The 24,989-nt window shown below is 60.1% G+C and overlaps 12 protein-coding genes across 12 annotated transcripts; 6 read left to right on the top strand and 6 right to left on the bottom strand.

The window, feature by feature from the left end:
- Positions 1 to 7: 7 nt before the first annotated feature.
- Positions 8 to 946, bottom strand: A1Q1_05257 (uncharacterized protein; the record flags this gene model as incomplete). Its single annotated transcript, XM_014328732.1, has 4 exons — positions 8 to 38; positions 271 to 337; positions 590 to 641; positions 896 to 946. 4 exons carry the CDS (start codon positions 944 to 946, stop codon positions 8 to 10), a joined length of 201 nt encoding a protein of 66 aa, XP_014184207.1.
- Positions 947 to 1,372: 426 nt separating this feature from the next.
- On the top strand, positions 1,373 to 2,336 carry A1Q1_05256 (uncharacterized protein; the record flags this gene model as incomplete). Its single annotated transcript, XM_014328731.1, has 3 exons — positions 1,373 to 1,517; positions 1,564 to 1,998; positions 2,083 to 2,336. 3 exons carry the CDS (start codon positions 1,373 to 1,375, stop codon positions 2,334 to 2,336), a joined length of 834 nt encoding a protein of 277 aa, XP_014184206.1.
- A 319-nt stretch (positions 2,337 to 2,655) lies between these two features.
- On the bottom strand, positions 2,656 to 4,750 carry A1Q1_05255 (uncharacterized protein; the record flags this gene model as incomplete). The annotated part of the gene is made up of 7 exons (XM_014328730.1): positions 2,656 to 2,750; positions 2,790 to 2,971; positions 3,016 to 3,125; positions 3,522 to 3,603; positions 3,645 to 4,202; positions 4,277 to 4,589; positions 4,642 to 4,750. The coding sequence occupies 7 exons, from the start codon at positions 4,748 to 4,750 to the stop codon at positions 2,656 to 2,658; spliced, it is 1,449 nt and encodes a 482-aa protein (XP_014184205.1).
- Positions 4,751 to 5,823: 1,073 nt separating this feature from the next.
- Positions 5,824 to 6,221, bottom strand: A1Q1_05254 (60s ribosomal protein l34-b; the record flags this gene model as incomplete). Its single annotated transcript, XM_014328729.1, has 2 exons — positions 5,824 to 6,051; positions 6,105 to 6,221. The coding sequence occupies 2 exons, from the start codon at positions 6,219 to 6,221 to the stop codon at positions 5,824 to 5,826; spliced, it is 345 nt and encodes a 114-aa protein (XP_014184204.1).
- Positions 6,222 to 7,333: 1,112 nt separating this feature from the next.
- Positions 7,334 to 8,643, top strand: A1Q1_05253 (threonine aldolase; the record flags this gene model as incomplete). The annotated part of the gene is made up of 3 exons (XM_014328728.1): positions 7,334 to 7,490; positions 7,558 to 8,176; positions 8,220 to 8,643. The coding sequence occupies 3 exons, from the start codon at positions 7,334 to 7,336 to the stop codon at positions 8,641 to 8,643; spliced, it is 1,200 nt and encodes a 399-aa protein (XP_014184203.1).
- Positions 8,644 to 9,133: 490 nt separating this feature from the next.
- A1Q1_05252 (3-deoxy-7-phosphoheptulonate synthase) lies at positions 9,134 to 10,386 on the top strand (the record flags this gene model as incomplete). Its single annotated transcript, XM_014328727.1, has 2 exons — positions 9,134 to 9,196; positions 9,283 to 10,386. The coding sequence occupies 2 exons, from the start codon at positions 9,134 to 9,136 to the stop codon at positions 10,384 to 10,386; spliced, it is 1,167 nt and encodes a 388-aa protein (XP_014184202.1).
- A 362-nt stretch (positions 10,387 to 10,748) lies between these two features.
- A1Q1_05251 (establishment of cell polarity protein) lies at positions 10,749 to 11,870 on the top strand (the record flags this gene model as incomplete). The annotated part of the gene is made up of 2 exons (XM_014328726.1): positions 10,749 to 10,982; positions 11,058 to 11,870. The coding sequence occupies 2 exons, from the start codon at positions 10,749 to 10,751 to the stop codon at positions 11,868 to 11,870; spliced, it is 1,047 nt and encodes a 348-aa protein (XP_014184201.1).
- Positions 11,871 to 11,991: 121 nt separating this feature from the next.
- Positions 11,992 to 13,371, bottom strand: A1Q1_05250 (uncharacterized protein; the record flags this gene model as incomplete). Its single annotated transcript, XM_014328725.1, has 1 exon — positions 11,992 to 13,371. The coding sequence occupies one exon, from the start codon at positions 13,369 to 13,371 to the stop codon at positions 11,992 to 11,994; it is 1,380 nt and encodes a 459-aa protein (XP_014184200.1).
- A 72-nt stretch (positions 13,372 to 13,443) lies between these two features.
- On the bottom strand, positions 13,444 to 15,369 carry A1Q1_05249 (uncharacterized protein; the record flags this gene model as incomplete). The annotated part of the gene is made up of 6 exons (XM_014328724.1): positions 13,444 to 13,504; positions 13,571 to 13,788; positions 13,848 to 14,010; positions 14,338 to 14,853; positions 14,906 to 15,018; positions 15,238 to 15,369. The coding sequence occupies 6 exons, from the start codon at positions 15,367 to 15,369 to the stop codon at positions 13,444 to 13,446; spliced, it is 1,203 nt and encodes a 400-aa protein (XP_014184199.1).
- A 716-nt stretch (positions 15,370 to 16,085) lies between these two features.
- A1Q1_05248 (proline dehydrogenase) lies at positions 16,086 to 17,882 on the bottom strand (the record flags this gene model as incomplete). The annotated part of the gene is made up of 1 exon (XM_014328723.1): positions 16,086 to 17,882. One exon carries the CDS (start codon positions 17,880 to 17,882, stop codon positions 16,086 to 16,088), a length of 1,797 nt encoding a protein of 598 aa, XP_014184198.1.
- A 1,055-nt stretch (positions 17,883 to 18,937) lies between these two features.
- Positions 18,938 to 20,227, top strand: A1Q1_05247 (uncharacterized protein; the record flags this gene model as incomplete). Its single annotated transcript, XM_014328722.1, has 2 exons — positions 18,938 to 19,226; positions 19,860 to 20,227. 2 exons carry the CDS (start codon positions 18,938 to 18,940, stop codon positions 20,225 to 20,227), a joined length of 657 nt encoding a protein of 218 aa, XP_014184197.1.
- Positions 20,228 to 22,485: 2,258 nt separating this feature from the next.
- On the top strand, positions 22,486 to 23,392 carry A1Q1_05246 (uncharacterized protein; the record flags this gene model as incomplete). The annotated part of the gene is made up of 3 exons (XM_014328721.1): positions 22,486 to 22,524; positions 22,635 to 23,231; positions 23,306 to 23,392. The coding sequence occupies 3 exons, from the start codon at positions 22,486 to 22,488 to the stop codon at positions 23,390 to 23,392; spliced, it is 723 nt and encodes a 240-aa protein (XP_014184196.1).
- Positions 23,393 to 24,989: the final 1,597 nt, after the last annotated feature.

Genomic DNA, 24,989 nt, shown 5'->3' with positions numbered 1-24,989 from the left:
TGGGCGCTTAACCCGACTTGCCAGCGGGCTGGGCGTTCCTGTTTCTGTCAGCTCAAGTTCACAAATGTGAAGCAGTGGTGTGCGCCTGGTCCTGTCTCCTCAAGCACGGAGAGAGACGGGAAACCAGACGTCGGCGTGGTTTCAGATAGGAGCGAAAGACTTAGATGGAATTGTGTCGATCATTATGACTTCTGATTGAACTATGCTTGATTTGTGTATCATCACAAAAGGTGGGGCTGATGGGAAGAGAGGGTTGGGACGGATACTCACATGGAACGCTTGCCACCAGGAGTGAGGGTGACGTTGACGAAGCGGCGGGTGTACTGAGCGCGCTTCTCTGTTGCAAGTTAGCACCTGTTTGAGCAACTGAGTAGCGCGACACAGAGCGAGTCAACGTTCGATATCGATTCGCGAGAAGGAGTCGACGCTATCGCAGAATCGAGGCAGCGTCGAGCTTGCTATCGACACGCAAGCCCTCAAAAAGTTGCGCGGACCCTTTGCGCAGACGTCCAATAACTCCCATCCCTCAATCGCTAAATCGAACATCGAAGTCGGAACAGTCGCTCGTACGTCGCGCTCGCCTACTCACTAGCACGGCCCTTGGGGGACTTCTTCTTCTCCTGCGGCTCAACCTTAGGAGTCTGGAGGGGTCAGCGGGTGCACAAGACATTCTTTAGCGTCTGGTTGTTTCTCTGATTCCCGCAGCTTCCTTCCAATCTCGCAGCCCAGCATTCCCTTCTCGTCCATTGTCGGCTCTTCCATTGTCATCGTCGCGCTCCGCTGCCTCTAGTCGAAAGGCTCTTCGATCCAAGTCCGCCCACCGATCCAAACTTCTTCCATCCTTTGCCACCGAACCAGAGAAACAACCAGCGCTTATTGCGAGACCGATATTCACCTGCGACTTGACCTTTCCGGCACGCGCGAGAGATCCGTGGACCTTACCCATTTTGACTGTTCTGTCAGCTGCTGCTGTCGACGATGGGTCTGTCGGCGTAACTCACCTGCTTGATGTGGAGAAGTCTCGAAGCCAGCCTCCTAAGCTTCAATGTAGCAAGGGAGCGCCTGGGCGTGGCCAGTTTCGAGACGGCGTTTTCATCGGCGAAAACGGGAGCAGATCGGTGGCACACACATTTTCACCACGCCCTTTTCGTGTGTTTGTCGCGTGGCTGCACTTGCCGCACGGAGACCCCGCACTCGCCCTTTGGTGACGACTGGGTGCACTTGGTTTCAGATAAACCGGGCCGACAGGCTCAGCCGACCTTGGAGCCAGAGTGCCCAAGTTAGCTCGTGCTCAAGGCCAGACGCCGACTCGATCGGAGAACTCGCGATCGATAATCGCCCGGCCACCCCGGCCCGAACTTTTCTCTGCTCCATGTTCAGATCACTCGCGACAGCTATGAGCAAGCGCATGGCCTACCTCGGCCCGGCGGGGACATATGGCGAGCAGGCAGCCAAGGCTTTCCTCGCCCGGTTGCCCGACAAGAACGTCGAGTTGGTCCCTTGCCCGAACATCCGAGGTCAGTCACCGCCCATCACAACCTGCGAACATCGCTGACAATGTAGCTGTCTACGACGATTCGGCAGAGTACCGCGTCCTACCGCTCGAGAACACGCTGCAGAGCGCTGTCATCGAGACTGTCGATGCACTGCTGAGCACGCTCGGCCAGGCGAAGCAGGCGAACGGCTCCACAAGACCAAGATCAGCAGTCGCCGACACTGCGCTCCAGATCTCACACCAGCTCGTCGGACTCAAGGGTGCAACCCTCGCCGACATAACGCACGTTCGATCACACGAGCAGGCCCTGGGCCAGTCGGCATCGTGGCTCAGCGAGCATCTCCCGAATGCCAAGCGGGAGCCCTGGTCGAGCACGGCTGCGGCCGTCGCGAGTATCATGGAGGAGGGCGACAAGAGCGGTGCAGCCATCTGTTCCAAGTCGGCATATGAGAACGACAAGAACAGGCTCGAGCGCCTCGCGGACGGGACGCAGGGAGATCCCAGTGAGTTATGAGTAGAGGGTGAAGGCTGACATGCAGACAACTACACGCGCTTCTTGCTGTTGGCGGACAGCGACACGGATGTAGCGCCAAAGTCGGACGTGACCGTCAGCTTCTACGCTGTGCCGGAATCTCGACTGATCCAGGACGTGAAGGGTGAGCTGGTTGCCGCCCACTCACGGCCAGCTCCGCAGGGTTGGCGTTCGGAGACGCGCACATCACGAAGAGCGTGGCCGGTTTGGACACTGGTCGAAGTGAGAGGTGACGCCCCCGCGCCGTCAGATGCTGTCTGGCTGGGAACATTCAAAGAGGATCCCTCGACATACCAGCGACTCCTCTAGACAAAGATCATAAGTAGGTAATAACATAACCATGTCGTGTCACACATACTTGCATAGGGAGAGACGTAACGAGGTACAGTGAAAATGTACAAACAAATGACCTAGATGCCTACAACACCGATGATAGACCTGAGAAAGGCGGCGGGCAATGCAGTGATGGATTGGAAATGGAGCGTTGAAATGGGGAGTGGATTGAGAGTGTTGATTGATGTCGGATCTATAAACATAGACGAATCATGATTGAAGGTGGTGGTTACGCAATAGCGACGACGTGAAGGGGTCAAGTCCTGTGCGATAAAGTGTGAATTGTTGTTGAAACTCATGCCCTGCGGTTGCGTTGAACCCTGGGCCGGATAGTTGACAGGGAGGGTTGGGCAGGCTCAGGCGATAACGAGCGCGACACATCGTCACGAGCTGCAAATAGTGAGCTCACTGGACACTGAGTATGCTTACCAGCAGCCTTCATTTTACTGCGTGAGGATCGACCAGAGGACTCGGCCTTCCCAGCAGAAGTGGACCCGGTGCCACTGGATGCGGGAGGCTGAGCTGACGAACTGCCTTGACCACGACGACTACGCTTGAGGGGACGCAGCTCCTCGAGCTCTTCGTCAGCGGGAGCTGCCTGCACAGGTTGCCTACATCGGATTCGATCTCCGGATCACTAGACGTATCGGACGACTGTTCCTCTTTATGAGAGCGTCGCGCTGAGGAGCGCGCTGACTTGCGTGTCTCCTGCGCAGAGGCTGATGATGCGCCCTTCTTGCCCTTCTTGCCCTTCTTCACCTTACGCTTCGTTCTCTGTGGCAGTCAGCAGGCAGGCAGGGAGGCACACAAACCCGCGCCCTGTACTTCGTCTCGCCCTTGCGGCTGATGTTGTGACGCAGTTCCGGTTTGTCGCGACGGAACAGAGGGTGGGTGAAGCACAGAGAGCTGGGTGTCAGCATAGAGCGAAGGGTCTGGCTTCTCACTGGATACCGCCACGCTTGAAGCGGTGGAAACCCCACCTACAATCAGCAAAATCTCGAAGCCACGGCACGTACATGTGAAGTTGGCGCACAAAGCCGCTAACGTTGCGAGCATCAGTGATAGCCCTCATTGCTGTGCGGTGAGCTTGGGGTGACAGTAAATGGCACTACCTGCACTGCGTTCGAACTATTGTGAGCGAAATTCCCACACACTTCTTACCTGTCGCCTATCAGGGATCTCGCCACTGAGCCCGTCCTCTGCCCAGTAGATGTCATCCTCAAACTCGGGATTGTTGATGGCACTGGTCGAGTTAGTCACTTTGGCCGGCACATTAATACGTACTCCCACAGACCGTCTTTGAACGTCTTCTTGGTCGCAGTTGATGACGTCGAAGCGCGCTTGCGTGTGGGCGGCGCAGGGACAGGAGAAGAGGGAATATCATCCAGCTCGTCCTCACCTTCTCCATCGTCATCGTCGTTGGCGGCGGCGATGTACTCGTCGTCACTGATGACACTGCCAGGTCCCGGAACCAAACGCGTGCTGGTAGGGGTGCCTGGAGCACTCTCGTTCTCGGAGAGGTCTCTGTTGCGAGACTCACGGCTGGCGGGGGTGACAGGAGTGAGCGGCGGAGTGTCCAGTTCGTCTTCACCTTCAGCATCGAACGAAGCATCGCGCGAGAACGTCATAGCCGGACCTTGCTGCGACGCGTTCTGGCTCAACTCCATGAACGGGTCATCATCTCCCACCTCTAAGCCAAGAGCAGAGCCGCGAGGAGCGACGAGATCAGCCTCTGATAAGCCAAGGCTTTCCAGGTCGTACATCGCATGTGCATCACCAGGTGACACCTCGAATCCCGCCAGCGCCTGCTCGCCTTGAGCACGGAGCCAGGAACGGACGCGCCTGATGAGCTGGATGAGTAGAAGCGACTGGCGTTGGTGGGTCTTCTCGCACGGGCACGGATCGGGGTCTCGTACTCGCTGTCGCCGTCATCGCTGGCATCGCTGAGCAGCTGAGGTAAAGAGGGTGTGTAACCTTGATCAGGAGGGCTGTCAAAGGTGGTCGGGGCCGCGGGATAGGATGGGATCGTCGCGGGCTGGTGTTCTTGATTGTGTCCGGTAACCATGACCTCATCTGGGGCTATGGTGCTCGAGAAATCGGTTAAAGGGTGGTAGACGGGTAAGGACCACGGGAAGGTGAATGGGACATAGACAGGTGGAGATGGCAGACGTGGAGTGTCGTAACCCCACGGGTGATAACAGACTAGGGCGTCAGTGATCTGCGGAGTGTCTGTGGAGGGTCTGTGGGTCACACCGCCGCCAGCACCACCAACTGCGCCTACCTGCTGCTGCCTGTTGACGATAGGGGCTGTACATGTCAGAGTTCTCGTCTCCGCTGTAGCCAAACGGATCCTTAATCGCGTTCGCGGGGAATGGGGGATCTAAGTCCATGGTGACTGCCGGGGAGCTCGAGAAGGACGCAAGTTAGAAGAGATGGTGAGTGGAGGAGGGTGAGTAGATGTTGTAGTTGAGAAGAAAGAAAAGAGACGCGTCGCGATTGCAGAGCTGAGTAGACCGGTCACCTGAGAAGACAGCGCGCAGCGCGGTGATAGGGTTGTTGATCGAGGTGAGGGCGAGGGGCGGCTGGCTAGGTCTCTCGACGTCAGCGGCACTGCGCAGCACGCACAGAGCGGCGACGCTCCTGAAGCTATTTGCAGGATGTCTTGTTCGCTCGCCGGACCGTCCCCCGTGCTCCTCCGGCCGCATGCCGTAGCCCCAGGACATGTAAACAACGCGTAGTTCGTTGTGTGTGCTTGTCCCTGGATAGACGCATGGCCCTCTGAGTCAACCGGCCTCCGACGCACCGGCGAGCCGGGGTGCCCCTCGCCCTTGCTCGCAATAGCTTGGGACAGAGTCGTCGACCACACCCCACTAGTGACGCCTTGGAGCACTCGACTGCCCTAAGGAGGACGTCGGACAGATCTCGATCCCAGACGTCTGGACCCAGGCCACAGGCTCCCACTTGCGGCGTGTAATCTCACAAGACCCACCATCCCGCTTCGCAGTGGACATTGCCAGTGACGGGACCAGAGCCGTGAGACCTCTTCGCTCTGCTGGCCTGCTGGAACTGAGCAACGAGCTAACCACCGCGACCTCAAGCAACATGGCTAGAGCGGCTAGAGGTCCGTCGGCACACACATCGCCTGCGATGCGAGCTCACGGCAATCGTCGGTAGCGAGCGGAGGTTGTCACTTGGACGCTCGACGTACGCCCCCCTCCACGATCCTCGAGGTCCGCAGTAACCGTCGCATGTGCCGCAGTCCTCGAGCTCCCATCCGATGCGTTTGATCTCGCTCGCCCTGTCACCTGTTTATGAGTAGTCAGTCCGCTCATCGCAATCATTTCGCCCTTGCGCTGACCCTCGTCGATCGTCCTCCGTTGCTCGAGAAATGCTAGCTGCGTAAGGGAATCAATACATCGCCCGATGCCAAATCCATCGCCCATCCGAAGCGCTATAGCGCAATCTACTTCTTAGAGGCGGCGGCCTTGGCCTTGAGGACGCGCTTGACGATGGTAGCCTCCTCGATGAGGAAAGCGCGGGTGATGCGGCCCTTGACGCAAGTGGCACAGACGGATCCACCGTAGGCGCGGTTGACGGTCTTCTCACGCTTGGAGAGAGTGGCGTACTGGCGGGGGCGGAGAGTGGGGATACCGGCAAGAGCCTCACCGCAGTCACCGCACTTGGGGGCAGACTGTTCATGTTAGAACTTGGACTCTGGCACACGACACCTTGTGTCCTACTCACAGCAAGCTTCTTGATGTGGTGGACAACGAGCTTGCCACCGGGGGTCTTCACAACCCTCCTGCGGTTGGAGGTGGTGTTGTAGGGCGTGCGCTTGCGGATGGTGACACGCTGAGCCATTCTGTCAAAGTCAGCAACTTGGTTCCGGTGGTGTGTCGAAATTTGCGTGCAATCGACATATGCCGAACCGAGCGTCGAGAATCGAGCGAGAACCTTCAGAACCACCGACAGAGCACGTCTGCGACGTCCACGAGCCTGCCCTCCCCATGCCGACGGTCGCTCCAACACCCAGCACGACACATCGACCTAAATAGACAGAGTCTCCCCGTGCCAAAACTTTCGATATCCCGTCACAACGTCATTCCTCCACTGCACCGCCGTTCCTCCTGATCCAACATTCGTTCAACTTGTCGTCGGGGTCGATAGTGTCGGTGCTCTCGGTTCTCGTGTCGTCTCGATCTCGGTGTCGTCGTCGATGGCGGTGCCTCAAAACTCACTTGAGGGGATTGGTCTTGACGGTTGAGTGTACGCCTCGAGCTTCAACTCAGCGATACCAAGCTGGCCCGCCAGACTCAGAATTCAGGGCGGCATTCACCGACGAAACGCCGCCCAGCTGGGACGCACCTGGACGGATGTGGCAGTCCCGAAAAGCAGCCGTCGGCGATTACCGTGTCGCCGATGCATACGGCGTGTGGCCTCGTGCAGTCCACTAGCTCATGCATACATGGATTCCTCAGGACATGCAGAGTTCATGGGTGCTGTGAGCGCAGGCAGCGAGTTCTCTACTTGTCATCTCCCTGCTCTCACTTCACATTATGCGGCGCTTCGGTCTGCTCTCTCCATTGCTTCTGATCCAAAGAGACGGCTGTCCCATCCAGCCCTGTCATCTCGAACGCGCGTGCCAGTATACAAACGAGGCCGAGGCCGCCACGATTTGCTCTTCTGCATCTTTATCTTCTGCTGGCTGCACCATCGTCCGGCTACTGCTAACCCTTGAGTATGACTTCTGAAGAGAGTTCGTGGGATCAGTCGCTGTTCTATTGCCCGTCCCCAAGCATGACACGTTTTGTTGTCGGAGGCCAGCGTGAATGCATTCTGGGGGTACAATGCTGACTTCGTGACCAGTCTTCCAGTGTGTGGAGACCCCACTGATGCTTCCGTACCTTCGCGAAGTCGATGACGAGAAGTCGGTGGAGGTCGACCACCAACACCCTGCAACTTGACTTACCGCCATGGCCGCCATTCGCCCTTCGCTCCGGCCGCGAGCTCTCCTCCGCCGGCCGGCATCGCTGCTAAGGCGGTACGAACACTCCACTCCCGATGTGACGATCGAGCGTGGTGGGCCAGTGAACGTTGACCGACTCTGTCAAGTATCTCGCGACTTCCGAAGTTCGTCAACCTTATCAACCGGATAAACCAGACTGACCATCAGGTGATACCTTCACGATTCCGACAGATGCTCAGATCGAGTCAGCTTTCCTTGCGACTCGCGGAGACGACGTGTACGGCGAGGACCCGACGACGATCGAGTTGGAGACACGCCTGGCGCGGCTGACGGGGAAGGAGGCCGCACTGTTCTGCTCCTCAGGAACAATGACGAACCAGCTCGGCATCCGTGCCCACCTCCAGGGTCCGCCGCATAGCATCATCTGCGACCACAGAGCCCACATTCATCTCTGGGAAGCGGGAGGTATTGCGCTCTTCAACCAGGCTACAACACATGCGCTCGTTCCGAAGGGGAAGTTTCTGACGGCGAAGGAGGTGGAGAAGAATCTGCACCTCGGCAATGACCACCACATTGCCCCCACACGCCTGATTTGCCTCGAGAACACCATGAACGGGGTGATCTACCCTCAGGAAGAGGTCGTCAGGATTGGCGAGGCGGCGAGGAAGCACAACATTCCGATGCACCTCGATGGAGCGAGGATATGGAACGTCGCGGCTGATGAGGTCGAGGCGCAGCACCTGGACTCATCCAAGGAGGAAGACATTCAGGCCGTTATGAGCAACCTTCTGGAGCCATTTGACACGGCAAGCATCTGTCTGTCCAAGGGTATCGGCGCACCCATCGGGTCGTGAGTGCCAGCTTTTTTCCGTTCGGTGAAGCTGACTGTCCAGGGTGCTCGTTGGACCACAAGCTCTGGTTGACCGCGCTCGCTGGTTCCGAAAAGCCTTTGGAGGAGGCTGGCGCCAGTCTGGTGTTCTCGCCGGCATGGCGGACTATGCTATCACGAACCACTTCCCGAGACTAGCGCGGACACACATTCTCGCTCAGCGTCTGGCAGTCGGTCTCCAGCGTCATGGATTGCGGATACTGGCTCCCGTTGACACCAACATGGTCTTCTTCGGTGGTCTGGATAGCCAGCTCGTCATCGACGCCCTGGCGGCACTGGCGAGCCCTATCTTGCTGGACTCGAACCGCTGCGTCATCCACCACCAGACTGACGCCGAGGCTATAGACGAGTTTGTCTCGGTCGTAGAACAGCTCGTCGCCGAGCACGGTGTGAGCGAGCCCACGGAAGACGAGATGCTGGGTTACTAGACTGCTTGGTTATGCACTGCGTCACTCACCCGGCTTCGTGAGCCGGCGTCTACCGCCGTGCAGGGACCTCCCCTAATCTCGCGATCTCGGCTAGTGGCTGATCCAAAATTTACGAGAGCATTCATTGCAGCACATCGGCGACGTCCTGCACATCTCGTCGGCATGCGGACACATGCATGTGCCCACCCTCGTGTACGCAGAGTAGATCTGTTGCGGCGATAGTCACGCATAAGCCGAAGTACCGGGGTAACTGGGGAAGATAACTGAGCGTGCGGGATAGAGTAATCATGTGCGGCGTAGTTATGCGGAGGTATAGGCCCTACCTTATTGGGCCCGGGGTGGGACTGTGCCGGCGGACTTGAGTCGATTTATTGTTTCGGGTTAACTAGTCTCCACCAGGCGCCTTTCTCATTTCTCGGCCTCGCTAACAGCACTTTCTCTTTCACAACTTCACTCTTACACCACCAAAAGCAGGACACACCTCTGCACAATGCCCGTCTCTACCCAGTCTCCCGACCGCCAGCGCCCCCTTGACGACGACAAGGTTACCGGCGTGAGTACATTGCAGCAGCTCGAAAAGTTACCCGGGTTTTTCGGCCGCCGTCGAGATCGATTGCCATGAGCTTTGCTGACGACCAGTACGACCCTCTCATCCCCCCTGCCCTCCTCCGTCACGACCTCCCCGTCCCGGCTACCGCTGCCAAGACCATCTCGGCTGCGCGAAGGACTGTCCGCTCCATTGTCCGCGGCACCGACCCTCTTGACCGCCTTCTCGTCGTCGTCGGCCCTTGCTCGATCCACGATGTCGACCAGGCCAAGGAGTACGCTACCAAGCTCCGCCAGTGCGTCCAGGAGGGCCGCTGGGGCGGCCTCGAGGTTGTCATGCGTGTCTACTTTGAGAAGCCCCGTACCACTGTCGGCTGGAAGGGTCTGATCAACGACCCCGACATCGACAACTCGTTCCAGATCAACAAGGGTCTCCGCATCGCCCGTGAGCTCCTCTGCGACATCAACGCCATGGGAATGCCCGTCGGATGCGAGCTCCTCGACACCATCTCCCCCCAGTTCATTGCCGACCTCATCACCTGGGGTGCCATCGGTGCGCGAACAACCGAGTCGCAGCTCCACCGTGAGCTCGCCTCTGGAGCTTCGTTCCCCATCGGTTTCAAGAACGGAACCGATGGCTCTGTTGGCGTCGCTATCGACGCTATGCAGTCTGCCGCGCACCCCCACAACTTCATGGGTATCAACTCGCAGGGAATGGCCTCGATTGTCAAGACCTCGGGCAACCGCGACTGCCACGTTATCCTTCGCGGCGGCTCGAAGGGTCCCAACTTCAAGAAGGAGGATGTCCAGGCCGCTCTCGGCGTTATGAAGAAGAAGAACCCCGAGGACTTTGCGTCGATCATGGTCGACTGCTCGCACGGCAACTCGAACAAGAACCATCGCAACCAGCCCCTCGTCGCCGAGGACGTCGCCAAGCAGATTGCCGAGGGTGAGCTCTCGATCACTGGTATCATGATCGAGTCCAACCTCCGCGAGGGCAACCAGAAGTCGGACAAGGGACGTGACGCTCTCGAGTACGGTGTCTCGATCACCGACGCCTGCATTGACTGGGAGACCACGGTTCAGACCCTCGACGTCCTCAACAAGGCCTCGCTCACCCGCCGCGAGCTCCTCGCCGCCCAGCACGCCGCCTCGGACGCCAACCCCGCCGTCCAGCGTGTCAAGGACCAGCAGTAAAATGTTAGACATAGTATCTTTATGCATCTAGGACCAGATTGTAGTCACCCTGTATCTTCTGTGTGTGTTGCGAGCTACGTTATCACTGACTTAATGAGCCTACCCCGCGTTAGATTTGCTTCGCACCCCTCTGCCGGCGGCAGCGGCTAACCCACCAGCCAAGTTTTCAGTGACGATCGCATCCGCAGGAACAGCTTCAGACCGCGAGTGGCAAATTTGGTTCCGCAACGAGTCCGGCCGTGCCTGGGCAGAAATATTCAGACCTGCACCGAGCTCGTGGTCCACCAACTGCTCCGGCGCATCCAGGCTGCCCCTTCCTTGTTTGCTTCTGCTTTGGTTCCTCGACACACACATCATCAACCATGGCAGCCACCGCTACCGAGACTGCGCCGACGCCGAGTGTCTCCCGGGATCCGGCCCTTGTGTCGGCCCTCGCCGCGCGCAACGACACCTTCACGACGCTCCTCTCCCTCATCCCGCAGCAGTATTACGTCCAGCCGACGCAGGAGGAGGCCGACTCGCGATGGATGAAGAACAAGAAGAGGAAGACCGGGGAAGAGATCAAGGAGCACAAGCGCAAGGTTAAGCAGGAGAAGGTGCGTGCTCGCCCGATGAAGCACTTGAACGGTGTTCAGCTGTTTTGGCATTGCGTGATAATAAGCTGACCTCAGCTCGACCCGGACAACCTGCCCGGCGCTGCCATTGAGACCGAGACCGAGGAGGCTGTTGTCGCTGAGCTCCCGCCAGCTCTCCCGGCTTACAGCGCTCTTCCCCCCGCCGCGTCGATCTCGGACCTGCGCTCTCGTATGCGCTCCAAGCTCGAGTCGTTCCAGAAGAACCGCAACTTTGACCCGAATTCGCGTGATGCACTCGAGGCCGCGCGGCGGCAGAAGCGTGGCGAGATGCGCGACAAGCGGCGCAAGGAGCGGAAGGAGGAGCGGCGCAAGGCGCGCGAGGAGGTGACGGCGAAGCCGGCGAAGAACCAGCTCCTTGTCCCGCAGCTGCCGCGCGAGACAGGCGAGGACATTACGCTTCCCGCCGTCGCGCTCCCGAGTGCGGCCAAGGGCAAGGCGCCGCTGAAGAAGCTGTCGAACGCGGCTCAGGCGCTCGCGCACCTCGAGAAGCACAATGCCAAGCTCGCCGCCCTCCCCGAGGAGAAGCGGAAGGAGGCCGAGCAGCGCGAGCTCTGGGCCAAGGCCGAGGAGCGCGCGCGCGGAGGCAAGGTCGCCGACGAGGCGACCGTGCTCAAGAAGGCGGTCAAGCGCGAGGAGAAGCGCAAGCTCAAGTCCGGCCAGGCGTGGGCCGAGCGCAAGCGCGAGCTCGAGGCGAGCCAGCAGGCAAGCATCAAGAAGAGGAACGACAACATTGCCGCCCGTCTCCAGGCACGCCGCGACAAGAAGTCGGGCAAGAGCGCAAAGGACAAGGCCGCCGCCAAGAAGGGCAAGGGCCGTCCCGGCTTTGAGGGCAAGAAGAAGCGCGCCTAGGCGCAGCCGCGCCGAGCCGGAGGCGAGGCGGGGCGAAAGCTGGAGATCCACAGCCCCGCGACGAAAGGATCTATGCAATTCATAAAGGTGTATGTAGGTCTAATTAGAGCACTATGTATGTTTATTGCCCGTACCCAGCCGCGCCCGCGCCGCGGTAGTACTGCTGCTGCTGCTGCTGTTGTCCATGCTGTCCTCCCTGTGGTCGTCCAGGCTGCTGAGACTGGGGGCCAGGCGGTCCGCCGGGGACGCCATAGCTGCCCCCACCGATGCCTCCGCCGAGGGCACCGGGGCCAGTGTAGGGGTATGTGTTCTTGCCGGCTGCAGGCGCAGAGGGGTAGCCGTACAGCTGCTGGCCGGTGTAGGGTGGCCGGGCGTAGTATCCCGCCTGCTGCTGCTGGTGCTGCTGGGACACGTGCTGGTAACCCGGCTGCTGTTGGAAGCCAGTGTACTGCTGGTACGGGTATCCCTGCGGCGAGGGGGAGCCGTAGGGCGAGCCGATTGCGCCGACATTGGGCACGCCAGCGCCGCCCATAGCACCGACAGCGCCGATGTACCCCCGTCCAGCGTCGTAGCCGCCCGGTCCAGTGGGGAAGCCATACGACCCCTGGCTAGCGGTGGACGAGTACGACGACGAGCGCGAGAACTCGGGCGCTCCACCAGGTGTACTCCGGGAGTACTCGCCCATGTTGCGGCTGTACTCATTCGGTGTGTTCCTGCTGTACTCGTTCGTACTCCTGTTGTACTCGTTCGTACTCCTATTGTACTCGTTCGGCCCCGTGTTCCGGTTGTACTCGCTCGGTCCGCGGTTGAACGCCTCGTCCCGCCTCACGCCGTGACCGCTGTTACTCCGCGCGAACTCCTTGCGCTTCTCCTCCTCGGCTGCCTGGGCTTGCGCCTGCTGCTGGCCCTGGTTGAATCCAGCGCCAGAGGGGCCGCGCGGCTGCCGCAGCACGCCGGGCGACATGCCGCCTCGGAGCACGGGGGCCGGCCCACCGGGTCCTGTTCGCGCACCTCGGGGACCCGTACCGCCCATGGAGAGCGAAGCGAGGTCGCGGCTCAGATCATCCGGCGACGCCCGCCCAGACCGCGGCGTAGCGTTTCCCCGTCTCCGCCCTGTGACGCTCGACTCGCGGCTCTGGTCGCGGCTGTACTCGCCCCGGCTGGTGTCGCGGTATTGCCCTTGTTGACCACCCTGTAATCCTCCAGCCTGCGGCGGTGCGCTCGTCGTATCTCTTTGTCCTGAAGCCTGCTGCAGTCCCTGCGAGATCGGGGCCGCCGGTGTCGACTGAGATGTCGGAACAGAGTGCGCGGCCTGCGATGGCGCGCTCTGCGATCCCGTCGGCGACGACGTGCCGGACCCCGAGGCGCCAGACTCGCCAAAGATCCGCTCCCGGGCTAAACGGTACTCCTCCTCGCGCTGGGTGAGCGACTTCTGCGGCCGGTTCTGCGGCGTCGTACTCCGCGACTTGGGGGCATCGCTTGGCCGCTTCAGGATCTGCATGCGCGGCGGCGGGCCGGCGGCCGCGGGCGCGATGACGCCCACACTCGGCGCGGAGCGGTTGCTGCATGTCAGCTATGTCTGCGCCGGCCTGACCAGCTGCGTCCTCTCTCCGCTTCCCACCAACTCCTCGTCTCTGGAACAAAGACAGGGCAAGGGTTATGGGAAGAGTCACTGGCAAGCAATAAGTGGGCGCACTCACGCTGTATCCCAGAGCTGGCGGTTATTCTGCTGCGGGCCGCGGAACCAGTCGTCGTCGCCTTCTCCCTCCTTCCCAGCGGCCCCAGCGCCAAGAGCAGGGAACGCCGAGTCGTATCTCGGGTTCTGGTTTTGCTCCGTCGATGTCGCTGCCGGAGTCTGCTGGGCTGGGGGTCGGGCGAGGATGCGAGGCTTCGCCTGAGCCAGTTGCGGCTGTGACGGCTGCGATATCGGCTCGGTGTCGTTCTGTCTGTTAGCTGTGGGATGCACCCGAAGCTTACCTCCCAGTCGTCGGCCATTGTGTTGCTTGCGCGCAAGAGATGCGGGTTCCACAAAGGCGTCAACAATGTTGGGCCCTCCCTTGGCATTGGGATTTGGAGTTGGGTGAGGGGCAGGCCGATCCACGCCAACTTCTGATCCCGCTCAGGCACAGCACGCCCATGCCTGGCGCCAGCTTAGGCTGGTCCGATCACGTTCATGGACGCACAGCAACAGAGACACAACAGAACAGCACAAAGGATACATGCATGTTATAGCCATGAGGGCCCGGTAGGGATTAGTCGATACAAGGGACTTCGGTCCCGCAGTCCACGGAAGGAGAAATCTAAGCAGAGTCTGGAGTCTAGTGGTAGTGTCTAGCAGATAAGGGCAAGCGCACCCGCGCCCAACATCAGGCTGAGAGCGGGGATGACGGAGGCAGCTGCGCTCGTCGCGAGCGCAGTAGTACCAATTCTGTACTGGTCAGCTCAGGATGGAAGACATTCAGCTTACGGTGACTCGACGATCTTGACGGTGAGCACGGCAACGAGCCCATCAATCGCAGGAAATCCGTCAACGGGAACCGAGCCCCAGTGGTTGACGTTGTCCGACGAGTTCTTGAGCAGGCCAGAGACGTACTTGACCTCCGTCTCGTACGTGTAGTTGTTGAACGAGGAGCGGCCCGTGAACACGGTCTCGTTGGTAACGCTGCGCGTGTTGAACTCGTGCTTCGTGACATTACCGACGAGCTGGTCGCGGCCAATATTGTACCCGTTCGGAATGATGTCGTGCGCCTTGTCGAGCGGCAGCTCCGAGCTCACCGCCATAAAGTACGCCCCCGTACTTCGCTGCCGCCAGTAGCGCAGGTGCAGGCCGCCATTGAACGTCTCCTTGCACGATCCGATGTACTGGTCGCCGTACATCCAGCGCAGGACTGCGAACTCGTCCACGCCGTCGGGGCCGTCCAGCGCCGCCTTCTGCTTCGCGCCGAAGTGCATCCCGAGGCACTCGGCCGCCAGCTCGGTCGACCTGTCGTTAGCTCGCCGTCGACAGTTCCTAGCTGGTAGGAAGTGTAACGCACAGCATGTAGTTCCGGAACCCGCCCAGATCCTCGGAATCGACAAGCACGGCCGGGTCAGAGTCTGCCGACAGGATTGCATTCAGCGGTTCGCCCTCGTGCGTCCCGTTGATTATCTGGCGTCAGCAAAGTCGACTCAGCTGCTGGAAATTGGCGTGATGATGCCAGGCTGGCTGCCCTGCATGTCACATGTCCATTTGGTCGGCAGGGGAGGAATTTAGTTTTGGGTTCTTGGGACCTGGGTTCGTCCACGATAGCTTGGCAGCGTGCTGCGCGTTCTGATGCGCAGTTGGCGACAATGGACGCGTGGCAGCAAACGAGGAGAGGAGACTCACCGTTAGCATGCGCCCGCCCTTGTCAGCGGGGTCCTCGTAGGGCTTGCCGTTGCCCTTGTACTCGTCGTCGCGCCTCTGGAGCGCCAGGGCAGGCACGCCGAACGCGACCGCCAGGAGTGCCGGTAACCGCATGTTGGTGCTGTCGTTGGGGGGTTAACAGAGAAAAGGAGAGGTCGCTCGACGGGGGGTTGTCGATCACGCTTGATAAGAAGTGTCAAGCAAGGAGCAGGGGGTGCAAGGGATCAGTGGTGGCTTAGCGATAAGGGGTCGGTCTGGGTCGGTGTCGAATTTGCGTCGAGACCGAATGCGGTGCGTTTGTCGCGCGCGGAGCGTCTATCCGTCAATAGCGAAGAGCTGTGCAGAGATGAATGGCAAAGAGCGTGGAGCAGAGAACGAGGGTGGGGCTGCAGCTATCAATGTGCTAGGGTATATATTGATGCGGTGAAAAGATAGTTGCGTAACGATGGCCATGGTTGTCCGATCACCGCTCGCCGCTAGTCCAAAAGCTCCCCGGTCCCCGCAGCGCGACGTCCGCACCCCGCGCACCGGCACCCTGGCCTCAACTGCACCCTGGATGACGACCAGTGTGGCGTGGCACACATCACCCCGCCGTCGTCGCCCGTCACCACTGTCACACACAATTAGTCCATTGCTTGCGTCTTCACCGAGCCTTGCATGCGTGCACAACCCCAGTACTTGCTCACGCCTCACGCCGTGGAATTCGTTACGTTTCTTAGCATATGCTTACAACCGATGATACGGTACGTGTTACAAATATGGACACCCTGTTACCCAATCGAGTCCCGATGCTTTGCTTAAACTTTAGGTTCTAAATTTGGAGAGGCCCTTCAGGCGTTGACGAGACGGCGCCAGAGCTCGTCCGAGACGCGCTTGCGCTCGACGCTCGCGCCTCCCTCGCCAGCCATGACTGCCTTGTTCTCAATAGCGCGGCGCGCGAGGAAGGGCAGGACCTCGTCCAGCTTGCCGTACGCGATGTACTTGAGGGCGACGGGGACGGCGCCCGAGTCGAAGGTCTGGACGACGCCGTCGGTGATGTCGTCGCGCATGCCGAAGAGCTGGGCGACGAAGAGCTTACCGCGCACGTCGTCGCGCAGCCTCAAGCGGCCAGTGTACTCTGTCTCGGCGCTCGGCTCGGCGAGCCCAGCCCGCTTCAGCTCCTCCGTAACGTGCGCGACAGATTCGGGGTTGTGCGTCGCGAACACGACCGAGAGAGCCAGATCAGGCCGCGGTCCTGAGAGCTGGCGCTGCAGCGTCGAGACAATCTTCGAGACAGACTGGTTGTACGCCGCGTCCGTCGCGGGCTTGTCGGGCCAGATCGGGTCCGCGCCCGTGCGTCCGTCCTTGAGCCAGCGCTTGCGCTCCTTGACAAAGTACGCTCCGCGGACGATCTTGATGCCGAGCGCGTAGCCATTCTCCTCGGCGTGCTTCAGCGCACTGTCGAGCAGGTGGGGTGCGCGGCGCAGGTAGCTCTGGTACGTGCCGAAGATGATGGGGCCGTGGTACGGCTTGCCCGGCCGGGGGCGGTTGTACTCCATCGACAGGAGCTGCGTGAGCGCGTCCATGGCCGGCTGAGTTGCGGCGTACTCGGCGTCAATCATGAGGCGCACGTTGCTGTCGGCGGCCAGGTCGGAGAGGCGGCGCATCTTCTCCCAGAACACTTTGAGCTCGGCGAGGTCAGAGTCGCTGACGTCCGGGTCAGAGGCGAGGATACCCGTCGGCTCGATCGCGCCCGAGACGGAGGGAATCATGGCGCGGCTGGAGGTAGTGTCGGAAGGCGCAATGACAACGGCGTCGCACACCTGCGGAACACCGGGGTAGGGGGCGTCGGTGAGCGACTTGTCGCCAGCGAGCGGGCGCATGCGGACAAGCGTGTTCGAGGCGCGCTCAAGGATGTCAATGTCGATCAGACCCGAGAGCTTGATGGCGTACGAGGCCGAGCCCTGGGCTGCCGGCGGGAGGGACGCTTCGTGCCGTCCGAGGGCCTCGATGGCGTGGTAAGACTCCTGGTAGTTGGCATCCTCGGCAGCGCGGTGCGAGTCGCCGTGCTTGCCATCGTCGTGCTCCGCCTCGGCAGAGTAGTTGAGGACACCACCGATACCGCGTGCGCCGAGCTCGTTCACACTGCGGATGCATTCGGGAATGTCCTCGCCGGCGACGAACTGGTCGAAGAACGTGCGGCGGATGATCACCTCGGTCACTTGCTTCACGCCGGGAATGGGCGACTTGGTGCAGACGTCGAGGAGCTTGGGGGAAATGTCGATGAGGGTCGGGAAGCCACAAAGCGTGTACACGAGGTAAGCGCGCACGAGGGCCGAGGCGGGAACGCCGGAAATGCCACTGAGCCCGCCTGACGTAGGCTCCTCAGCCTTGGCGCGAGAGCGGAGCGTCATGACGGCGCCGGTCGCGACGACGAGGGGCACAGCAGCGTATCGTCCGAAACGCCATCGCTGGTGCTGGTTGTTGCCATGCTGGTGGTGGCCCTGGTGGTGGGAGCCGGAGGAGGCCGAGGGAGCCGGTGCGGCACTGGTGACTGGCCGGGCCTTGATGGGCTTGGTTGCCTTGAGCGGCTGGACACGGCCTCCGAAAGAACGCGAGAAGAGTCGGAGTGGAGATCGAGAGAGCATGAGGTCGTGAGTCACGGGGGACTCTGTGCATTGCGTTCCAGAGGTTGCATTATGTATGCGAGTGCGCGGTAGGAGGGATGCAAGCGACACACACAGCATGGAACTCTTGATCCGTCGCCACTATGCCGCTGAGCGCTTAGCTGGGGGAGGGCTGGGGCGCTAAGCTTATCTAGTGTGGATGGATTAGGATCTGATTAGTCGCGGTTAGAGGGGAGGTTCCGGCCGGATTAGAAGTGATTAGAGAATTGTCGCCAAGCACTTGTGACATGACCAGGGACCGAGACAGTCAGGTGGTCATGAGCCAGCCGCGTAGAGTGGTGCGGGCCCGCAGAACGTCGGCGCCTGGCTCAGGCAGAGTGACCGCACTTCGCCGACAGGTACGACAGGTCGAGACCCCCTCCACACCCTCCTCGCACCCCTCTGCGCCGTACCGCCCGAGCCATTGCGAGGCAACACCGTCACGAGACTGGTCCACTCCACAAACACCCACCGGGGCCCTTCGGCACACTCTGTCATCGACATCATACCCAATAATACCCCGATCTTGGCACCGGGTGTCACCGACAGCGAATCACTAGCCACTCACTCGCCGAATCTCACAGAAATCTCACTTGCCGCGATACAACACACCCCTCCACAGATCTGACGTATCACGCCCCGCTCCCACAAAGTGGTCCCAACTACGGCCACCACGAGGACGTCGCTAAGCAGGAGGCGTATGCCTGTGGTCACTGCGTCGGGATAATCGTCGGATGAGTCGCCGGCAGTGGAGCCCTCATTGTGTGCCAGCCGCCAGCCATGTGATGACAATAGCAAGCTAGTCCCACAACCACTGGGGCACTCAACTGTAAAGCCGTGTCCCCCGCCGATCGTGGAGCTGCCCTGGATATCACCAGTTCGTTGTTGCATGCCTCGTCGATTCCGGGAGAAACGCCTAATCTTCGGATGGAACTACCTTCACTCACCGAAATGTGCCAGCCGCCCACTGCCGCGCTCCTCTCGCCACTCATCGCAGAAGGCCGATGTGCCGATCACGTGACTGCTCCACATTCCCAATGTCTGTGCCGAAGATCGCCAGGTGTGTCAACAAAACCCTCCACCACACTCCACCTCGTCTTGCCTCCGACACCTTCATGCCCATCGACGATCGCGCCGGGCGCTCGTCAGAGTCTTCCGATCCGGAACGGCTGAATACCCACGATGAGGCTCCTTATCTCGCTCCGGACGCGCCTCCGCCGGCCGAGAAGCCCACCTTCCTCCGCCAGACGGCACACTACGCCGGCCTGGTCCTCGCGGCAATGATCGGCACGCTTATCAGGCTCGGTGTGGACGCACTTATGGAATGTGAGCCGGCCTATCTGCCCACTTCAGCTAACGACAGATGACGGTAAGGTCATTTTCCCGCTCGCGTGGGTGCAGGGCGTCGGGTGTGGAATCATGGGTCTCGGCAATGCGAGGAAGAATCAAATAAACTGGATGTGAGCTAACCGGAGCTCACACTCAGCTGACAGACAGCTACCCACCACTGGCGACCTTCATCACTACAGGTTAGCCGCGAGACATGCGGTGGTTAGCTAACTCCAGGCATTGCTGGCTCCGTGACGACGTTCTCATCCTGGATGCTGGAGGGGTATGAGGCGTTCGCCAACTATAACAACTACCCGCGCGGCGGGCTGTACGACACGATCGACGGACTTGCGTACTCCTTTGCGACCTTTGCGATCAGCATGGCGTGCATCAGCCTCGGCGAGTTTGTTTCGGCATGTCTTCCTCGCCTTCCTCGGCCCCGGCGGCGGGTGCGGAAAGCGGCCCATTCCAAGCGATCTGAGGGTTCGGGCGGCGACACGGCCCCGATGGCCGATGTCTCCTTCATCGCTCTTGCTTGCGTAACGTACGCGATGGCGCTCGTCGTGTACTTCTGTGCCCCGAAACCATGGCGGCATCGCGCCGTGTTCCCACTGTTGCTAGCGCCGCCAGGGGCGATGCTGCGCTATGCGCTGTCGAAACTGAATGCACGGCCCGGATTCGAGAACCGATTCCCGATCGGCACGTTCATCGCCAACATTGCCGCGACGCTCATCATCGGCGGGGTATTTGCAGCGCAGCGCCGGCCCGGCGTAGGTGTCGTGAGGTGCGACGCGCTCTACGCGCTCCAGCAGGGGTTCTGCGGCTGCCTCTCGACCGTGTCGACATTTGCCGTTGAAGCGCGGTCGATCAAGGGCAAACGCTGGAAACTCCTGTACGTCCTCGGCAGCGTTATCCTCGGCCACGTCTTGATTCTGGGAGTCGTCGGAGGCGTGGGCTGGACGCAGGGCTATGTGCCCGTCTGTTTTGGCTCGGACTAATGTCGCTCCACTCTCTCATATTTGTATGCATGTACTCCCACCCGACACGGAAACCAACGCGCTGATCTCATCGCCGTCTGCCCCATTATCTGCTCCAGTCGTCCCACTCTCGGTCTCCAAATATCGGGAACCTGGCGATATACGCTTGGGGATCACGGCAGCTGCGTATAGACGTTGCTGGTAGCACCGGCCGAGATAGGAGTGTAGTAGCCGCGGCAGCGCGGTCAGTGTGCGGTAGTAGCCGCTAGCCGCCGGCAAGTCCAAGCTCGGCCATCAGCACCAAAGCGCTGTTGTGGAGTCTCCACAAGTTGGGAGAGCTCGACGAACAAAAAGTCTTGAGCTATAAAGAGTCCGTCGGCCGTGACTGGGCATGGAATGTGACATGGAAGACCACAGCGTTGAGGTGTGCGAGGCTCGAGCGTCTCATATTAATGGGTGTCCCGATCGCCCCTAAGCTGTGTCGCGAGTTGTCCGCGATCGCGCTACGCCGCCCACGGAGCGATACAGTTATGTCTCGGGGAGCATCTTCGATGTCTTCGCAGCCTTCAAGTCAGAGCAAGAGGTCGAGACGACTCTCTCACGTGCGACGAGCAGCGCGACACTCCCGTTATTCAAGTGCAACTTTCCTCTCCGCCTCGCCGCCTCGCCGCCTCGGCGAACTCACGATTCCCACGAAATGAACACCGAAGGCATGCCATGGCGCACCCTTGACCGCCTGTACGCTCTCGACGGTCTTGAACACCGAGACACCGAGGAAGAACTAGTCATTCTTGCTTCGTGATACACCGCCAGGCGCGATCATGTGGACAACAACAATAGGGGAAATGCCTCACCGACCGCCGAGCAGGGACCGAGCATTGGCCAATCAGCAAGCGAGGAATTCACAGCAACTAACCAGGTCGTGTGCTTCTTGCGTCTCTCGACCGTCTCGTGGCTGGGGCGTATATCCACTCCTCTATGCCTTCTGCAGATTCTACAGTCTGTGCACTCCGCTGGAAACTCTCTGCACTCGTGTACGTTCCTTAAGCAGACCCAAAGATCCCGCGATACGGTCGACACGGCCATTTTGCGTCATCTTGCTCATGCATCCTGTCCGCTTTCGTTATTCGCCACGTGCCGTCTCTATGACGAATGACCGGGAAAAGCGAATGGAAAAGTAGGGTTGGCCGATTAGGTTTCTGGGTTAATTTTGGGAAGAGCAGGGGATTGGGGGTGCCAAGAAATAAGCAGAACTGTAATGACGGCAGAACCGCCGGGGATGGCTCGGGTTGAGGCTCTGTTGAGGGGGACGATGACGAGCTCGAGGCTTGGGATGAGCAGAGAGGAAGAGGGACAGTGCATGCGGATCTGTCAGCTGTGTGGGATGTGGCGCTGGGGGATGCATCGACAATGTGTCGGCATGTGAGTCGGAGTGTGGTGGTCGTATGCACAGAGATCCCATCGAGGCCAAGAAGGAGATGCGTGACACTGGTGTCTAGTATTTCGAGCGTGAGCAGCAGCAACTTCTTTGACGGAGTTCAGACAGCCGTTGGGCGAGAATGAGGGAGGCCTGACTCATCACGGAAGTATATCCGGATTATGTAAACGTCATCCTTTGCTCTCATTCCGTGGGCCCACGGCCTGTGGGCCGCCAGCTGTAAGCCAGTCGCTTTTCAGTGCGGGCCGCCGGACACTGTGTGCCTGGCCGTGGGACACTCTGCGCTGAGCTGAGCAGAGCACTGGCTCGGCCTCGGGGTAGACCGGCCAGCACCCCTTCTCTCTCACCTGACACCGCCGCCGCCTCTTCTGCCGTCGGTTGATTACTACAACGGCCATCCTTTGTCTAGCCACCTGATATGACAAACCACTAGTCCTTGTCTCTGGCCTCTTTCCCCACACCATACACTCTTACTGCACACTTCGACTTTGACACATCTCACACTCCATCTTCACTCGCACCATCTACCTTCGACACACATCACCACTCTACACAACCAACCGACACCCCGCACACCCAGACCCAGACCCAGATCCACCGACCGGCGTTGCCGCGGGAGCATTATCCGATAATCAGCACTCCTTCCTTCCCCCTCAACCCCCCTTTTACCCCGCGCCTCCGTACCCCCCTCACTCCGTCACTTTCGCCGTCTCTTGGCTCAACTCAGAGCCTCGCGCCGCTGTATCCCTCCGCCTTGGCCGATTCCTGGGCGATATACAAGCGTGCATTAACCACTTCCATTTGACCACCGACCCATCCCCGAGCACTGAACCACGCCGCCATGTCACAAGACAAGCGCTGCCTCAAGATCGACGTTACGGTGAGTTCACAAAGGGCGGCTCAGCGCAGCAAGCGCCCATGAGCCGAAGGAGCCATGACCGGTCGGCCGCGCTGTTATCAATCGTGAGCACCGCGTGCTGACTCTCCCAGTCGGACATTCTGTGCCCCTTCTGCCTGCTCGGCATGAAGCAGCTCGAGCTCGCGATCGACAAGTACAGGCAGAAGGACCCGACGCTCTGCATCGAGATCCACATGCACCCGTTCCAGCTGAACGGGCTCATCACCGAGACGCCGATCAAGCGACAAGACTTTGGCGAGCGCAAGTTCGGCAAGGCGCGGTGGGACGCCATCAACGCCTCGCTCGTGGACAAGTTTAAGTCTGTCGGCATCGACTTCCAGACCGACAGCTACATGAGCAGCTCGCACCTGGCCCACCGCCTCGCGGCGCTGTGCGCGGACAAGAAGCCCGAGGAGGAGGTCTCCCTCGCGATGGACTTTTACGACATGCATCACGTCCAGGGCATCCACTGCAGCGACAAGGAGGCCCTCGCGCGTATCGCCGTCAAGCACGGCCTGTTCAACACGGAGCAGGAGGCGGTCAACTGGCTCAACAGCTCCGAGTACGACCTCCAGGTCAAGAAGTGTTACCAGAAGGCGCAGCAGAATGGCATCACTGGTGTGCCCTTCTTTGTCTTCCAGGACAAGTATGCGGCATCGGGCGCTATGGGCGTGGACGAGTTTGTCCAGGTGAGTCTGAGCCACAGCCGCGCCAGCCAGCGGCTGGAGCGTCGATCGAGCGGCTCTCAACATCTGTCCGGCAGAAGGTATTCGATCCGTCCGCGCCAACAGGTCCCACGAGAGTGGCTCTCGCCGGCCCTCCACAGCTGCCCCAAGTTGCGCCAAGCTGACCCTCCAGATTCTCTCCGAAGTCTCGCGCCGCGAAAAGTCGCTCTCCCCGCCTCCCCTCCAGGTCTCGGGCGACACGTGCCCGGTCAACACGCACGAGGACGCGTGTCACGCCGACGACGCCTGTCACGTCGAGCACGCCCAGACGCAGCCTGCCGCGGCGGCCGCTGTCTGAGCGATTATGAGCGAGCGCAGCGAGCGTCCCAGTTTCGAACAGGGCGAAGCATTTGGCTGCCGGAAATCGATGACGCCCGGCAAGTTTACAAAGTGCACCCAACTAAGTGTGCGGATACCCCAACCCTCTATCCTATCCCATCCCAACCCCATCCGTGTCTGATCCGAGTCCCACGTTGTTGTTTACTTGATGAATACTTGTTGAGTTTTTGCTACCACTGAGCGCGTGGTGCGAGGTGACCAAAGGTGCGGAATGACAACCTCGAATGACTGCCTCGGCTGATTGTTCACCGCCCGCCATCGGTCTCCGCAGGCCATCGGGCTCGGCCGCCGGTAGACTGCAGTTAAGGAGGGAGGGTCACTGATTCGTCTGACTCGACTGACTCGACTGATGCTACTGATGTTGCTGACTTCTCACATAGGTGGCAGGCATCAGATCCATTCCGCGCAGAATTGCTTCGCTGTAGCACAGCTCGCACAGCCCGCGCATGTAGCACGCTAGCACGAGCGTACGATCGCGTACGAGCTGGTGATCTTAAACTGTTGGACAACATCACAACACCGCGGCTATCTCGAAGCGCCGCGAAGGGCGCAGGCATGTGAAAGAGGAGGAGAGGGCGTCGATGGCATGTGAGATGGGAAGATGGGAGGGACACATGCTCGGCGAGTTCTCAAGCTTCTATTCCCATGCGCCCATGGGCCATGCACGGCGTGGAACGGGAATGCGTTGTTGCAGCTGACATGGTCGTGTGTGTCTTGACTCAGCAGACGCCACTGTTGCTTACAACTCAACAAAGTCGGAGCCGGTCATCTGCGTAGCAAGCAGCCACATTCGTCAGATCGCTCTTCAATCGCCCCTTCCTCTGTGTCTTCGCAGGTCTTCAGTCTCTCGCATTCTCAAGGACACCCTCGATGCAGAAAAAGGTAATGCATACAAACAAGTCCGCCCTTCGTCCCCTCTACATACGCTCTAGCAGCTCTCTAGCAGCGCTCATACAGCCGGAGCCAATACCGCCCATTCTCAAGCTTACACCTGCCCCACTTCTCGTTCCCATCCAACCTAAACCATCTTGAGTCCTCGCTCCGGACCTTCTTCCAGGATCCCTTCGGCACAGCGAGGCCGCCCAACAACGCGTCCGTAATCATGTACACGGGCCAGGTGCGGTCCGAGTTGCCGAGGGGGAACTCGGCAATGTCGCTCGCCGAGTCGAGAATGAGCAGGTGTCCGCCGACGGGCGTAGAGCTGGTCAGGTGTCGGAGAAGATTGATTGTGCGCGGGCGAGACTGGGAGAGGAGCTCGGTGAGCGTGAAGAAGATGGTCGTCAGGTCGGGCTGGAGCTGGAGCCAGGCGGGGATCTCGGGCTTCTTCGTTACGCTCGTCGTCGGCGCGGACTCGGTGGTGGAGGGTGCGGCGGGGTGAGCGGG

The sequence above is a fragment of the Trichosporon asahii genome (genome assembly GCF_000293215.1).
Source record: "Trichosporon asahii var. asahii CBS 2479 unplaced genomic scaffold scaffold00002, whole genome shotgun sequence".
Taxonomy (NCBI): Eukaryota; Fungi; Basidiomycota; class Tremellomycetes; order Trichosporonales; family Trichosporonaceae; genus Trichosporon; species Trichosporon asahii.
Note: the sequence above shows the minus strand (reverse complement) of the source record. Positions and strands in the feature narration are given on the sequence as shown.